At 32.4% G+C, this 16,479-nt stretch overlaps 3 protein-coding genes across 4 annotated transcripts; 1 reads left to right on the forward strand and 2 right to left on the reverse strand.

The window, feature by feature from the left end:
- Positions 1–1,532: 1,532 nt before the first annotated feature.
- LOC106400446 (inositol-pentakisphosphate 2-kinase-like) lies at positions 1,533–2,837 on the forward strand. The gene is made up of 6 exons (XM_048764108.1): positions 1,533–1,634; positions 1,776–1,919; positions 2,064–2,211; positions 2,271–2,311; positions 2,408–2,518; positions 2,607–2,837. Exons 1-6 carry the CDS (start codon positions 1,533–1,535, stop codon positions 2,835–2,837), a joined length of 777 nt encoding a protein of 258 aa, XP_048620065.1.
- Positions 2,838–3,071: 234 nt separating this feature from the next.
- On the reverse strand, positions 3,072–5,247 carry LOC106399780 (transcription factor TGA3). 2 transcript variants are annotated; one of them, XR_001280157.3, is made up of 4 exons: positions 4,150–5,247; positions 4,022–4,068; positions 3,674–3,946; positions 3,072–3,582 (listed from the first exon to the last, which is right to left on the reverse strand). XR_001280157.3 is itself a non-coding variant. In XM_013840233.3 (3 exons), the coding sequence occupies exons 1-3, from the start codon at positions 4,029–4,031 to the stop codon at positions 3,551–3,553; spliced, it is 315 nt and encodes a 104-aa protein (XP_013695687.1). In that variant the 5' UTR covers positions 4,032–5,241; the 3' UTR covers positions 3,072–3,550. The 2 variants fall into 2 exon arrangements, 1 of the variants encoding a protein (XP_013695687.1); XM_013840233.3 differs by having other exon boundaries at positions 4,022–5,241.
- A 319-nt stretch (positions 5,248–5,566) lies between these two features.
- LOC106423825 lies at positions 5,567–6,610 on the reverse strand. The gene has a single exon (XM_048762737.1). It carries the CDS (start codon positions 6,463–6,465, stop codon positions 6,262–6,264), a length of 204 nt encoding a protein of 67 aa, XP_048618694.1. The 5' UTR covers positions 6,466–6,610; the 3' UTR covers positions 5,567–6,261.
- Positions 6,611–16,479: the final 9,869 nt, after the last annotated feature.

Consider the following 16,479-nt stretch of genomic DNA (forward strand, 5'->3'; position numbering starts at 1 on the left):
ATTTTTTTCAATAAGGATTTGTTTCTAGTTTTTTGTATTTTTCAGTGTAATTTATCTTCTTTGAGGGTGTTCTACGATATTTTAAAAACTTTTAGTTGGTTAATATTTTTGTCGGTACGTGAGTGATGGCTTTTTTGTGGTTTTAAATTTCTCTGGCCGCGTGAATTAATACTACGGAAAAGAGATACACTTGTAAGAGAAAATATTTAAAATCGAATCATAATCTCTCTAGGGAATATTAAGTATACATTACAGATTTAGAAAGAGCAAATGCAAAAAATGGATGAGAAAATATAACAGCTAATGTTCGATAAACCATGGTGCAAACAGCTAATGTATATATATTGTTTCCATTTCTGGAGATAATTGATATAGGAAACTGATTTTGAATGTACATATAATATACCTTAAATACATTCGATCTACTTCTATCTGCACTACTTCAAAAAATCTAATTAGTGAACCCTTTATAAAAAAACTCGAAATTTTAATATTTATTAAACGATAAAATTACCAAATCCATATCCATGTTATAGAGACGACGTCAGTTTAAGTATATTTTTAATTTATCGAAAAAGATAAGCCAATAAGAGATAATAAAGGTACGGAGAAAAATGTAAAGTACAGCTAAGATAGAAAGATAGAAGAAAAACTGCTTGTTTTAAGACACAGTCTTCTGTTCTGTCTTTTCTCTTCAGTTCCTCATCATTGGTCTTTCCCACCACCTGATCTCTTGTCTTCTTCTGCCCCTCCCCGGTTTACTCTCTCTTTAACCGGTCTTCCTCACAAGCTTTCATCCCCTCTAAATTACAACAACAAATTCAATTCCGCGGTAAATTTATGTTCTCAAAAGACCGATAGTACTGGATATACATATTCATTTACGAATTCTTCAAACTCATTTTATATATACGGTGAGAGACTTGGTTAATTCTAATCTTAACACCTTTAACTTCGCATAGTTTTAAGCATTTTACAACAAAATGGCTAAGCCCTTTCTTCCTCCTGCTTTTTATAATTACTTGTGTAATCCTTGCAAACTAATTATATTGTATCAGAAACATTTCAATTTATAAAATTTCTCTTTATTCACTGACTATTTGATTTATAAATTCCTTCTTTACATTGTTATCTTTGTTACACGTCCCTTTATAAACTTGATTGATTATTTTAATAGAACACATTCAGTCTGTTTCAGACAATAATTAAAATAATACACCCAATTTGTTTCATATTGCACTCCTTGTGTTTGAGCGAAGTTAGAAAATCTGCAGAACTACATAAGAATTAGTATCAGATTTTGACACTCTTTTGTTTTCAATATTAAAGGTGCTTAGTTGATTTGTTTTCCTTTTTGGATTTGATCATATATAGTATTTGATTTCACGCAGGAAAATCTGAAAAGGAAAAAAAAAAACACCAAACAAGTAAAAAGCGACAAAAAGAAAATACGAGTTTATCATGTATTCATGTGTTTTTTTTATTTTTTTGAAAAAGGGCATGTATTCATGTGTTGGTGTTTTTTGATTCAGATGGAGATTGTTTTGAAACCAAAGGATGCAGTTAATTGGTCGTATAGAGGTGAAGGAGCTGTTAATCTGGTTCTCGCTTACACTGGAACCTCTCCCACTTTTGTTAGTCTCTTTTTTCTTTTCATTTCAATATTTTTGATTTGAACCTTGTTCTTTTTTTTATCATCTCGGTAATGGAAAAAGAAATACTTAACGTTGATTTCATATACCATTGTTCTCTCTTCTTTTGTGTTATGTGTGAAGTTGGGAAAGATGATGAGAATACAGAAGATGCCCAATGATGTGAAAAGAGACACAAGTGAAAATGGTCTAACGAGTCATGAAAAGCTTATTTGGGGAGAGATTAAGGAACTTGTCTTGCCCGAACAAGGAGGTTTTGGAGTTTTTGTTCGTCAAACATGTCATGCATGAGACCTCTGTTGGGTCATAAATATGTCAATTCTGGACTCTTCATTTCATTTATCTTTTGTCATCATAACATGGAAAATTTTCCATTTTGCGATGTTTTAAAGAGCTTTGCTTTGTTGACAGATGCGTCTTCTTGTAGCAAAGGAGTTTCTTGAGTCTGTTGAGAACATTGGGACATCTCAGCGACCTTCTTGGCGAGCTGATGTAGCCAGTGCGGATACTAACCGCAGTTTCGTGCTTCTGATGGATGATTTGACACTTTTTGCCCACGGTTAGCTGTGGTTTTTGGTTACTAGGCCATGTCACGTTGATGATCTTCTCTGCTTTCAGGTCGGGTTGAGGATAAACCATGCTTAAGTGTTGAAATAAAGGTGTTCTTGATTATTATCATGTGTTTCTTCCTTTTTTTCGCTGGTGATCGAATGCTTCGGTTAATGTACATTGCTGTGTTTGATCTGATGAAGTAGCCAAAATGTGGGTTTATTCCATCTTCAAGTTTCATAGCTGAGGAGAATGCTATCAAGAAGAGTATCACTCGTTTCAAGATGCACCAAGTTCTGAAGCTTCAAGAACGTGAGGTACTTTGAATCTCTTTAGATTGATCACAATCCAAACCTCACACGCAAAAAAAAAAAAAACCTTACACGCTATAAACTCGTGTTACAGATCTCAGAAACAAGTGAATATGATCCTTTGGACCTTTTCTCTGGATCAAAAGATAGAATACACAAAGTAATAAGAGCTCTCTACGCGACTCCTCAGAACAACCTCAAGGTTGAACAATCTTTGAGCATCTACTCAAAGATATTATCAAGAAGAAAGAAGCATTGGGAGAGAGAAGAGATCAGAGAAGAGATCAGCCTCAAGGCGCTTCTAAACAATAAGCTGATGAGATAACTGACTGAATTTAAGACAGTCTCTGTACTCTGCCAGTTCCTAATCATTGGTCTGATTCTCTTCTCTTCCTGGTTTCGTCTTCAAACCTGTCTTGATTATGCCCAGCTTCTTAAGTTTCAACATGACAATGTTAATACAAAGATTTAAAAACTCTTAATCTTTAGTTTTTACAATCATCATTTGCTAAAAGCCTAAAACCATGGAGAAGAAAAGAAAGAATGAAAGCATTGGAGAAAAACTAAACACAACACACAAGATTTCAAACGTGCGCATTACATATAAGGCCATCCAATACAGCTTTTCCCGTAGAGAGACAAGATATACTCCACTTATAAGACATACATCTTGAATGCTTAATTATAGAGACAAAAGAGACACTAGGTTTCTTGGTTTTTGCCAAACTCAAGTGTTGTATGTTCGAATCCTCTCCAGTTCAGATGTTTGTAAAGCACTATGAAAACTGATGATAATAAAGAAACTGTAGACCATAAATCAAATACTGAGATTTTACCTGTTTCACATAACACTCCACTGCTTGAAGATTCTCCATGGTTGCAGCCATCCGAGCCTCATGATTCCTGGAGTCCAAAGATGTTATATCAAATGCTATGCTCTCAGCCAAAACCTTCTTAAAATTATCAATCCCTTGAGAGAGAGAATCCTCTGCTTGTTGAGACGACTGTTTGAGGTTTCCAACGTCCAAGAGTTGTTGCTCAGTTAGTGGAGGAAGGTGTGGCAACACAAACTGAAGCAACAACAAAGAAGATTTTTAGAAGCATTTCTTGAGATGTGTTCCGAAGAGTGAATACTGTAACATATAAAGAGTGGGGACTTACAATTTAACAGCTCGGATGGGCGAAAACCTCCAATCAACTGGAATAAACGTTCAGTTGAAGTTTGCCACCCCCCTGATACCAAGTAGCATGCATCAGCCCTTGCAGCATCAGCTTTGATTCTGAAGAGATTGGTGTAGTGGTTCAAGCAAGAATCTACTAGTAATTGGACCTCAGTGTCACTTATATGAGCTTGGAGTGCTGTTTGAATCTCATTAACTCTCCGGTTCTGCTCTTCCAGGGAGAGCCTGTATTCCCTCTCGAATGCAACAATCCCTGGAAATAATCCTCACTGAGAACTGAAGATTATATAATCCAACATATATTTACTTTTGTATAAAGTTTACCAACCTGTGTTCATGGTCCTAGATAACTATAGTATCTGATTCTTACAATCACTGAAGAGAAAATATATGATTATAATGAGTTAACATGAACACGGAAACAAAGAACTAACACAAAGGGTAAAAAGAAACAACCTTCGCTGATAAGCAACAGAGAAATTCATCACCACCACATAAGAATAGTGAAACTTTATGTCAAGGACGAAAAGTGGATACATTATTTTATTTTTTTTCTCCATTAGTGAAGAAAGTGGGTACTAGAAACAAAACGATGACGACAAAAACCTTTGTGACAAAGAAAGAGAAACAAACGATGGTCAGACGAGACGGTTATCTGAAGAGTTATCTGAAGAACTTTTTACATTTTCTTTATTCAATTCAACACTTAAACACCCAAATTTTACATTTTCTTTATTCAATTCATTATCTGAAGCTTTTTGTCGGCTATCCATTTAACTAAACTACAGCCATGATTATCGGAGTTTGTTAATAGGTTTTCTTTAGCAAAATTAGTGTGTGGACTCCACCAAAATTATAAAACCGGTGACAGAAGGCGTGAGATAAAGATCTATTGTGGTGGGTTTTTTGTACTGTTCACGGATCCCATCGACACGTGGCGGTCTGCGATTGGTGTGCTTTTAAATTTTTTTTTTTTTATAATCAGACAAAAAATAAAATTTAAGAAACCCATAAAGGTTATAGGGTTAATTATGCTCTAAGTGATGGTCAAACGAGTAAAGTTCTCCGAATAATACCTTTATCTGACCAGATCTAATCTATATGGGAGAAAATAAAACCTTTGATCCTAGTCTCTTTTGCAAGATGGTCCGTCGGAGCATTCTTGCTCCGGGGAATATGACGCAGGGCCGCAGGCGCACGCACTCGAAGTAACACCAAAACATCAATGAGGAAGATGATTCTCTTATGGAGAATCAATCACTCTCTATCTCCAACTACTTTCTCTCTCACATATAAACAAGTCCCTAGTTAACATCACTCGAGGAAGTTGACTCTTCTTTCTTGTGCTTCTCTTCTCTTTGTTCTCTTCTCTTAGAGCACGAAGCCTCTGGAAGTACTCTCCTAAAGCAAGGAAGCCTCGAGCAGCCTGTTTTGTCGTCAAGATCCTACTCATTTGCTTCAGAGTCTGCTTTCTCAGATGATTCGCATGTTCCGATAGAGAGACTCTCTGGTGAAATAGACAGTTGGAATGTTTATATTCAGACAGAGAAAAAAACATAACCTAATCTTGGCAGGATTTTTTTATGACAACGAAATATCAGGATAGGTTTTGCATTGAAGTGTTTTGTATTAACTTATAAAAACACCTAATATGAGATGAAGATTCCATCACAAAATTGATGTTTGTAGCATGTTCTAACCTTCAAATTCGTGTACCAATAATTTGTATATTTGGAGAATCAAAAACCTATACAGGGTGTAAAGAGGCATTACAATAAGATTCCATATAACAATATACTGTTTATAGAATATATATACATATACAATATTAATAAATCCAGGCTTTCCAGCTAATCATCACTTTTTCAGTTATTTTAACCAAATCTGATATTTCTAAAGTCGGCAAAATATTATTTTCGGCCACATGTAGCTATTATATCATATTATGATGTAATCAGTGAGAAAAAATGATGTTATCAATGGATAGATTAGATATTAAGCTTGTCTTAAATTAAAACAGGTAACTACGTGAACATCTGGATTTGCTACGGGAAGGAGAGATGGTGGTCTGAGAATAAATTTGCATGCTTCTACCAAAAAAAAAAAAAATTGCATGCGTAACACCCTTTATCATGTGTGAAAACAACTTCAGGTTATATAATCCGTAGATATATTTTGTTTGTTATTGGTTGGCTACATGAATTATATACCACTGGAGATAGTTAGGATAATCTGCTCATGTTCTTTCTTACCCAAATAATTTTGAAGATTTTTCTGAGTTTCTTTTCAAAGTTGTATATGAGAATATGAGTGCATGTTTTTTTTCATCATAAAAACAAAGTTTAGCAACGAGATGTGCTATAATTAATTCTCATAGCTTTACAGAAACCTTAACGTAAAGTATTCTTTTCGTAAAACCAATAAGTTCGTAAATAATATGACATGATAGACATTATCAAACATAGAGAAGAAACTGAAGTAAAACAAAAAAAGAGAGAGATATATTTATATATATAAAGCGTAGTTTTTTATTCGTTAATTTTTGATGTAACTAGCTTAGCTTATTAATTATTCTATAGTTATAAGATCACAAACTTTAGCCGATTTTTTCTTGGTGCTTAGCTTTCCAAAGAACCACCGGGTATATCCTCCACCATTCTCTTCGATTCCACCACCCACGGTTGTGGTTGCCGTCAAAATCTTCATGTTCTCTCTATGAAACTTCCTCGCCGTGTAAGCCATAGCCATCCCGCCTGATCCGTCTAGCGACATGTTCAATCTAGAATATTACAGTAAAATTTTATAGACCTTTTGACAAAAATATAAGGGCTTTTTGCAGAATTGACCTATAACTTAAAGTCAAACACAAAACTAACCTTTTTTTTTTTTTAAATTGGTTTTGCCCTATTCACCCCACAAGTTCATATAATTTACGAAAATGCCATCAATTTTTTTTTTCTTTTTTTTTCGAAAATGACATTTTTACTCTCTCACCCTCATCATCTTCAAGTAATTACAAGATTGTCATTGTCATCAATACCACAACCACCATGAACAACCAATTTGAAGCTCTTAATGCTCCCAAAATCGATTTATCCTTCTTCTTTTTCCATTCTTGTGAACTAAACACAACATATCTCTCACTTTCTCTCCACAATGAGCTAAAAAAACCCAAGATTTTGATTCTAAATTTTTTATGGTTCATAGAGTCATAGAAGCTAACGATTCTGGGTGGGTTACTTTCGTTTGTGATTCTGTGTGCTTGGAGAAGCCTTATGTATGCTAAAGAACTTATCTCACCAATTTAAGGTATGACATCAAGTTTTTTTCCAGATCTGTTCGTCAGACGACTTACTTGGGAAGTCGTCTGGCTGTAGACAACTTACCTGGAAGTCGTCTGGTCAACGCAGAGGTTATTTTTGCAATTGACTTTGAAATCTGTAACCTGAGACGACTGAAAGTTAAGTCGTCTGTTTTTGTTTGGTTTCAAAAAAATTTCCAAAGAACCTAGACGACTTACATTTCAGTCGTCATAGGTTAGTTTTGCATTTGACTGGATAATTTCAGAAGTTTGACTTCCCCAGACGACTTACATTTCAGTCGTCTGGCGAAAATTAAAATAATAATATTTTTTTAAAAGTAGACGACTTATAGTTAAGTCGTCATAGGTTAGTTTTGCAATTGAAAAAAAAAACTTCAAAATTTAATTATACACAGACGACTTATACTTCAGTCGTCCACGAGACGACTTACTTGTAAGTCGTCCAGGATTTTTTTCTGAGATTCTGGTCAAACCTCGTAAATCCTGGACGACTTACATTTCAGTCGTCTCGTGGACGACTGAATTATAAGTCGTCTGTATATAATTAAATCTTGAAGTTTTTTTTTCAATTGCAAAACTAACCTATGACGACTTAACTGTAAGTCGTCTACTTTTAAAAAAATATTATTATTTTAATTTTCACTAGACGACTGAAATGTAAGTCGTCCAGAAAAGTCAAACTTCTAAAATTATCCAGTCAAATGCAAAACTAACCTATGACGACTGAAATGTAAGTCGTCTAGCTTTTATGGAGTTTTTTTTTTAGCCAAACAATAGTAGACGACTTATTTTTCAGTCGTCCGAAATAACAGATTTCAAAGTCAATTGCAAAAATAACCTCTGTGTTGACCAGACGACGTATAGTTTAGTCGTCTGGACAACTTAGATTGAAGTCGTCCGCGTCTTCTCCGCTAGTTTTTAAGTCTTCTACGTTAGTTTTTGAATAACTTGTATTTTTAAGAGTGATAAGTAACTTCAAGATATGTAAAACTCATATTTACAAAATATGTTCTCTCCCTTAGTTTTACTAAATTTGACTAAGTTTTTCAACGCAAACTTATAATAAAATATGATATGCTTTGACTAGTTACTATTGTTTGTTTCCATCTCTTAAGTATTATTGTTATAGACAATAATGATGACTATTGTTATGAGTTGGAAGAAGGGTTAAAATACTTCTTAAAATGTTGTATCAATATAAAGCTACCAACATTCTTGTTTATTAAGATGAGAAAAAGGCCATTGGAGTTTATTATTGCATATGAGAGATCCAAAGATAAGAAAAAGGCTACTGAAGTCTATTATTTCATTGATTTGTAAATGTGTAAACACATTGTTAGCACATTTAATACATCTTGGAAAACATTATTACTGATTTTACAAAAAATTCACAACTAAAAGAGTAGACATGCAATTCACAAAACATACCACAAACAAAAGTATTATAGATCATTCCTCTACAAAGACAAGCTTGGATTCCACTTGAGTAGACAAGACCACACGACTTTTAAGAAGTCCAGACGACTTCTAAGAAGTCCAGACGACTTCCAAGAAGTTCAGAAGACTTTTAGGAAGTTCAGACGACTTCCAGACGACTTTACAGGAAGTCCAGACGACTTTGTCAGAAGACTTCCAAGAAGTCCAGACGACTTCCAGACGACTTCCAGACGACTAACAGGTAAGTCGTCCCAGAAGTCTTCCAGATCTGAAAAACCTGCATATTAAATCCAGATCTGAAAAACCTGCATATCCAAAAACGTTCAAATGGCTTAAAACAGAAAAAATGAGTGAAAGATTAGATAAATCTACCTTTACAGAACACACAAAAATACATATCTAAAAATAATAGATCTACCTTTAAATTAGTGGAAGATGAGTACCATCTAATTAAAAACCTGCAAAAAAGATAGATTAGTAAGAAAGACATGAGACAAAACTGGAAAATTCATATAAAGTTTGGTGTTTTCAAGTCAAAGAGATTAGAGTGGGTTTGGAGAGTTTTAGTTTGGGAAAAAAGTAAGAACTTTATACAACAAGAAGTTCCCAAATGAAGAAAAATCAGACATAAGAACTTACCAAAACGCTCAGATCTATTATGAAAGGGAGACTTCGTCAGAAGACTTCCATGAAGTTCAGACGACTTCCTGGAAGTCCAGACGACTTCCCTGAAGTCCAGACGACTTCCCTGAAGTCCAGACGACTTCCTGGAAGTCCAGACGACTTCCTGGAAGTCCAGACGACTTCCTGGAAGTCCAGACGACTTTGTCAGAAGACTTCCAAGAAGTCCAGACGACTTCCAGACGACTAACAGGTAAGTCGTCCAAGAAGTCTTCCAGATCTGAAAAACCTGCATATCAAATCCAGATCTGAAATTAGATAAATCTACATTTATAGAACACACAAAAATACATATCTAAAATTAATAGATTTACCTTTAAATTAATGGAAGATGAGTACCATTTGATTAAAAACCTGTAAAAGAGATAGATTAGTAAGAAATACATGAGACAAAACTGAAAAATTCATATATAGTTTGGTGTTTTCAAGTCAAAGAGATTAGAGAGAGGTTGGAGAGTTTTAGAATGATGAACATTACATTTTTGTTGCAGCCATTTGAGAGGAGGAGAGAGAATGTGTAAATTTTTCTTTATATAGGGAGACAAAAAATCCAATTAGATTAAATATTTTTTACTCAGACGACTTCCTGGACGACTTACATTTTAGTCGTCTGGTGAAGAAATTAAAACAGACGACTTACATGTAAGTCGTCCAGAAGAGTTTAATATTTTTTGCGGGAAATTAAATATTTTTAGCGGGAAACTAAAATAGAAGACTTTCCAGACGACTTACAAGTAAGTCGTCTGGTTTAAATTATTTAAGCGGGAAAATAATTTTTTTAAAAAATTTTAGGCGGGAATATTTGGACGACTTACATGTAAGTCATCTGTTTTAATTTCTTCACCAGACGACTGAAATGTAAGTCGTCCGAGTAAATTATTCAACAGACGACTAAAATATACGTCGTCCGAGTAAATTATTCAACAGACGACTGAAATATAAGTCGTCCACACCCTAAACATAACCCCTAAACTTAATTATCTAATTAAAGACTTCATAAAATCAAATCAAACTTGAAAAGTGTTTACTATACACATAAATAAACACATATAGGTGAAAACTAATTTTTGAAAAAAACATTTTAGTTTTTCAAAATCTAACCCTAACAATACATACAATACTACAACATATGTTTGCCAAACTCCTAAACCAAAGTATTTCATGATTCACTACTTCCACTCATCTATCTTCAAAACAAATCAATTTTATCACATCTTAATTTATATCACTTAAAACTGTTTATAATTACTTGATTTTTATTTTTCACGCATCAAAATATTTTTTTACAAGATTTATAAATTATTTTTAAAATAAACCGGTACCAGACGACTTACACTTCAGTCGTCCAGACGACTTCCAACATCTCAGACGACTCAGACGATTTACTAAGGCTATATTCGTAAAAATGGCTTCTGTTTTTTTGTTTGGTCACAAGGGGCTGAGCTGTAATTTCACTAGGCTTTTAGGTTAGTTTTGCATTTGATTCAAGTTTGGGTATAAGTTTGGGGTTAAAATCAAGTTGTGGGTTAGTTTTGGCAAAAACCCCAAAATATAACATGAATATGAAAGGAAAAATAGAAACCAAAAGATGATCAAAGTAAAAGAATGTGGTGAAAGATGAGTGTTTAGATCTTAGGGGGAAAATGGGGAATTGCTGGGATGAATATATAGATAAATGTGGAAATGGGTCCGTTTATGCTGAGTTTTATTTCCTCTGTTTCCCACTTGTTATACGTACGTACTGTGGTGGCGAATCTAAATTATCAAATATTATTGTTGTGCTAATTTTCAGTATTGTCTCCAGTATAATTCTTTTATATATCCCTAGCAGAAAGATTACCTTAACTTTTTAAGTGTCTTGAATCTCTTTGCATCGCTAACATTCGTTGGATTGGATTTCTTTAGCTGAATGTGGTCATTGTAGACGTAAAAAGATAAATTTGTGGTCAAAATTGACATTTAGAGCATGATTAATCAGACTCTTAATTTGGGGTTATTAACTCATGATTTAACATTTTTTTTTTTTTACATTTTTTGGCTAAGAACCAGTTCTTATATCTCTTATTTAAGAGACGATACTTAGCTTTTCTTATTTGAAAATAAAGAAACGGTTCTTAGCCAAAGCTAAGAACTCCATCCTAAGAGTCCGGGTTAATCATGGTCTTAGAGGGCACATGAGTTTTAAGCCTCCGCGATAAGTATGTTTTTTACGATTAGAAAAAAATATCTTTAGCGATAATAAGAACTAGGATAAAACTCGCACCTCGCACAAGATGAATTTATATGAAAATTATTTACTAAATATTTGTATGGAAAAATAAAATTTATATTCTTGATTGAATTAATATTTTGGCCCTTAAACAATTTTTTAATTTTTTTTTGTTAATTACACAATTTGTTTACTAATGAGCTGATTTCATTTTTAAAAATATTTTAAGTCAAAAAATCACTTATCGCATAAGAACCTAACGTTTAGGCCGAAGAATCTCACACCTACTATTTGGTTACAGTGAAACTATGCCAGTTCGGTTTTATATCATGATTTAGCAATTTAAAAGTTAATTATGGTTATGAGAAGTTTATGTTCACGTGTCAATCCTATCTATCTTCAATATTTTTCTCATTTTTGTGTTATTTTTTTCATTTTGGTTATTGCTCGATATAAATATTGATTTTTGAGTTTATTCTCATTTCGGTATTTTGTTTTTAGCCTGAGATTTAAAAAAATGTTTAAGATTTAAAATTATTAAAGAGATACATACTTAGGTTAAGATACACGCCTTGTGCAAAATAAATATTTTATATTTATTACTTATTTTTCGTTTTTCTGCATATTATGAAATAATAAATTAATAATTATATATTAAATAACTAAGAAATCAGTTACAATTATGTAATAAATAGGCGTGTGCATATAAATCAAACGACCCCTCTTATTTATTCGCAATCATTTTATGATAAATAAATCAAAACAATCAACCTTATCTATCGTATATGATATATAATTAAATTTAAATGATATTAACATAGATATTTAGTATACTTTCAATATGGATATTTATTACATGAGGTTTCTACTCATATGATTTTATGATTATTTGCATATTTGTGTAACAAAATTTTACACCAATGATTTTTTTATAACGTGAAATGTTTAGTGGTTTCAATAATTTATAATCATTTAAAAAAATGAAGATTTCAAAATTTAATTATTAAATTTTCAATATATGTTCAACGCAGATATCAAAATATAAGTATGTATTTTCATATGATGTATAGTTTAATTTAAAAGATATGAAATATATATATATATAAGAGAATTTGCCAAATATGACTCAAAACTTGATTTGAAATGCAAAACTATACTCAAACTTGAATCAAATGAAAAGCTAACCTAAAAGCCTTGTGAAAATACATCCAACCCCTTGTGGCCAAACAAAAAACTAAAACTCATTTTTACGAATATAGCCCCGATATGTCGTCTGAATCTTCTGAGATACTGGAAGTCGTGTGGACGACTTCTAGGTAAGTCGTCTAGTGTTGTTGATCTTAAAAATAATTTATAAATTGTTTAAAAAGTATTTTGACAACTATAAAATTAAAATCATGTAATTATAAACAGTTTTAAGTGATGTAAATTAAGATATAATAATATTGAATAGTTTTCAACATAGATGAGTGAAAGTAGTTAATCATGATATTCTTTAGTTTAGGGTTTGACAACATATGTTGCAGTATTGTATGAATTCTTAGAGTTAGATTTTGGAAAGCTTAAATGTTTTTTTTTGAAAAATTAATTTTTTATCTATATGTGTTTATTCATGTGTATAGTAAACACTTTTTAAGTTTAATTTGATTTTATGAAGTGTTTAGTTAGTTAATTTAGTTTATAGGTTATGTTTAGGGTCTAGACGACTAACTGATAGTCGTCTAAGAAGTCTTCTATTTTAGTTTCCCGCTAAAAATATTTTAGTTTCCCGCTAAAAATATTGAAGTCTTCTGGAAGACTTACAAGTAAGTCGTCCAGGAAATCTTCTATTAGAAAAGACTTACTGGAAAGTCTTCTAAATCGAAAATATTTAACTTAATTGGATTTTTTTTGTCTCTCTATGTAAAGGAAAATTTACACATTCTCTCTCCTCCTCTCAAATGGCTGCAACAAAAATATAATGTTCCTCATTCTAAAACTCTCAAACCTCTCTATAATCTCTTTGAACTTATAAACATCAAACTTTATATCAATTTTTTTTTGTCTCATATTTTTCTCACTAATTTATCTTGTTTTTGCAGGTTTTTCATCACATGGTTCTCATCTTCCACTCATTTAAAGGTAGATCTATTAATTTTAGATATGTATTTTTGTGTGTTCTATAAAGGTAGATCTATCTAATCTTCCACTCATTTTCTCTGTTTTTTAAGCCATTTGAACGTTTTTTGATATGCAGGTTTTTCATATCTGGATTTGAATATGCAGGTTTTTCAGATCTAGAAGACTTCTAGGCTAGAAGACTTCCAGACGACTTCTCTCATGTCTCCCTTTAAAAACAGATCTAAGCGTTTTGGTAAGTTTTTATGTCTGATTTTTTTTTCATTTGGTAACTTCTGTTGCATAATGTTCATAATTTTTTCCTAAACTAAAACTCTTCAAACCCACTCTAATCTCTTTGACTTGAAAACACTAAACTTTATATGAATTTTTCATTTTGTCTCATGTCTTTCTCACTAATATATCTTTTTGTTGGAGGTTTTTAATTAGATGGTTCTCATCTTCCACTTGGATATGTACTTTGTGTGTTCTATAAAAGTATATCTATCTAATTTTCTACTCTTTTTCTCTGTTTTAAGCCATTTGAACGTTTTTTGATATGATATGCAGGTTTTTCAGATCTGGGTTTGATATACATGTTTTTCAGATCTGGATCAGACTTTGGAAGACTTATGGGAAGTCTTATCGGATGTCTTCTAAAATATAATGCGTTAGAAGACTTTCAGGAAGTCTTCCAGACGACTTAAGAGAAGTCTTCCAGACGACTTCAAGGAAGTATTCCAGAATCTTCCTAGAAGTCTTCTGACGGAGTCTTCTTCCATATCAAGTGGAGTCTAAATTTGTCTTTGTAGAAGAATGATCTATAAATAACTATAATAGTTTTGTTTGTGGTCTGTTTTGTGATTTGCATGTGTACTCCTTTATTTGTGACTTTTTCTGTAAATTTGAAGAGATTAATGAAAATATGTGGTAAATATGATCATTTTCTACAATATTATCTTGCCAAAATTACTTGACATAATTGAATTACTTGACATAATTGAAGTTATTGATACAACTTCAATAGCAAAACACAATAACACAAAAAATTAATCAAATTTCTTACAACTAAGGGAGAAGAATTCTCAAGAAAACTTAGTCAAACTCACAAAAAATAAAACATTACATAAGTTCAAAGATAGAACACTTTTATTAGATACATAAGTAAAAAGTATATCTTATGATCTAAGAAGACACATTAAACCATGTTATTTGATATTCTTGAAGTTACTTAACACTTTTGAAAATTAAATAAACATATCTTAAAGTTACTTAAAAAATTTACAAAAACTAACGTAGAAGACTTCTCAATTAGCTAGAAACTTTACTAAGCATGAATGGTTGGTAACCTCATAAATATCACCAATTATGTTATAAATTTCATTCAGTAGCCCCAATATTGACTAATATACAATAATTAACAAAAAAAATTAAAAAGTCTTTATAGTCTTAAAGAAAATGAAAGTTTATTAAACATTGATGTATACGACTTCCACGGATGTCGTCTAGTAGACTTCTAGGAAGTCGTCCATTTAGGTTATTTTTGCAATTGATTTTTAACCTAGAAGACTTACATTAAAGTCGTTCATCTTTGTTTGTTAAAAAAAAATTCGAGACAACTTCCATGTATGTCGTCTAGGGAAAATGGGTTAGTTTTGCATTTGACCGGATTGTATCAGAAATTTGACTTTTCATGGATGACTTACACATATGTCGTCCAGTAGAAAATTAAAAAATCAATACTTTGTTATACCTAGACGACTTCCATGTAAGTCATCACAGATTAGTTTTGCAATTGAAAAATAAAACAAAAATATTATTTTTTTCTGGACGACTTACGCGGAAGTGGTCCGTCCGACGACTTACATGAAACTCGTCCAAGATAAGCAAGGTTCGACCAGAATCTCGGAACAAAATCATGGACGAATTTCGTGTAAGTCGTCTGATGGACGACTTCCGTGAAAGTCGTCTAGGCAAAAATAATTTTTTTTTTGTTTTATTTTTCAATTGCAAAACTAACCTGAGACGACTTACATAGAAGTCATCTAGGTATAACAAAATATTGATTTTTTAATTTTCTACTGGATGACTTACATGGAAGTCATCTCGAATTTTTTCCATGTAAGTCATCCAGGAAAAGTTAAATTTCTGATACAATACGGTCAAATGCAAAACTAACCCGTTTACCTTAGACGACTTACATGGAAGTCGTCTTGAATTTTTTTTTAACAAACAAAGATGGACGACTTCCATGTAAGTCGTCTAGAAATCAATTGCAAAACTAACCTCTGCATTGACCAGAAGACTTCCATGTAAGTCGTCTACAGCCAGATGACTTACCCGGAAGTCATCTGGACGAACAGATCTGGAAAAAAAACTAATTTCATAGTTTCAACCAGTGAGATAACTTGTTTAGCACACAAAAGTCTTCTCCAAGCACCCATAATCTCAAACAAAAGTGACCCACCAAGAATCGTAAGCTTCAATGGCTCTATAAACCATAAAAAATTTAGAATCAAAATCTTGTTTTTTTTTGCATGAATATGGAGAGAAAATGAAAGAGATGTTGGTTTTAGTTCATAAGAATTGCGAAAGAATGAGTGTAAATCGATTTGAGGTGCATTAAGAGCTTCAAATTGGTTGTTCATGGTGGTTGGTGTATTGATGGCAATGAAAATCTTGTTAATACTTTAAGATGATGAGGTTGAGAGAGTAAAAAGACCATTTTCGAAAAGAAAAAAAAAAGCTTGGGCTTCTTTCAAATGTGACTCAAAATTTCAAGTCAAACACAAAAATAACCTATGCTTTTTTTGAAACTTTGTTTTGTCATATTCACTCTAGAAGTTCAAGTTATTCACGAAAATGCCATTACTTTTTTTTCCTTTTTTTCGAAAATGATGCTTTTACCTTACCACCCTCATCTTCACCAAATATTTACAACTTTTCCATTGACATCATCAATACCTCAACCACCATGAATTACCAAATTGAGAGTGTTAATAACCTAAAGTTTTGATTTTTTTCATCATTTCTCATTTCC

Source organism: Brassica napus, chromosome C7, assembly GCF_020379485.1.
Source record: "Brassica napus cultivar Da-Ae chromosome C7, Da-Ae, whole genome shotgun sequence".
NCBI classification, from domain to species: domain Eukaryota; kingdom Viridiplantae; phylum Streptophyta; class Magnoliopsida; order Brassicales; family Brassicaceae; genus Brassica; species Brassica napus.

Coding starts and splice junctions, on each gene's coding strand:
- LOC106400446 (XM_048764108.1), top strand. CDS start 1,533: ATGGAGATTGTTTTGAAACCAAAGGATGCAGTTAATTGGTCGTATAGA. Junction 1,635..1,775: donor CTGGAACCTCTCCCACTTTT/GTTAGTCTCTTT, acceptor TTATGTGTGAAG/TTGGGAAAGATGATGAGAAT. Junction 2,312..2,407: donor GCTTAAGTGTTGAAATAAAG/GTGTTCTTGATT, acceptor CTGATGAAGTAG/CCAAAATGTGGGTTTATTCC.
- LOC106399780 (XM_013840233.3), bottom strand. Junction 3,583..3,673: donor CCCATCCGAGCTGTTAAATT/GTAAGTCCCCAC, acceptor TTGTTGCTTCAG/TTTGTGTTGCCACACCTTCC.
- LOC106423825 (XM_048762737.1), bottom strand. CDS start 6,465: ATGTCGCTAGACGGATCAGGCGGGATGGCTATGGCTTACACGGCGAGG.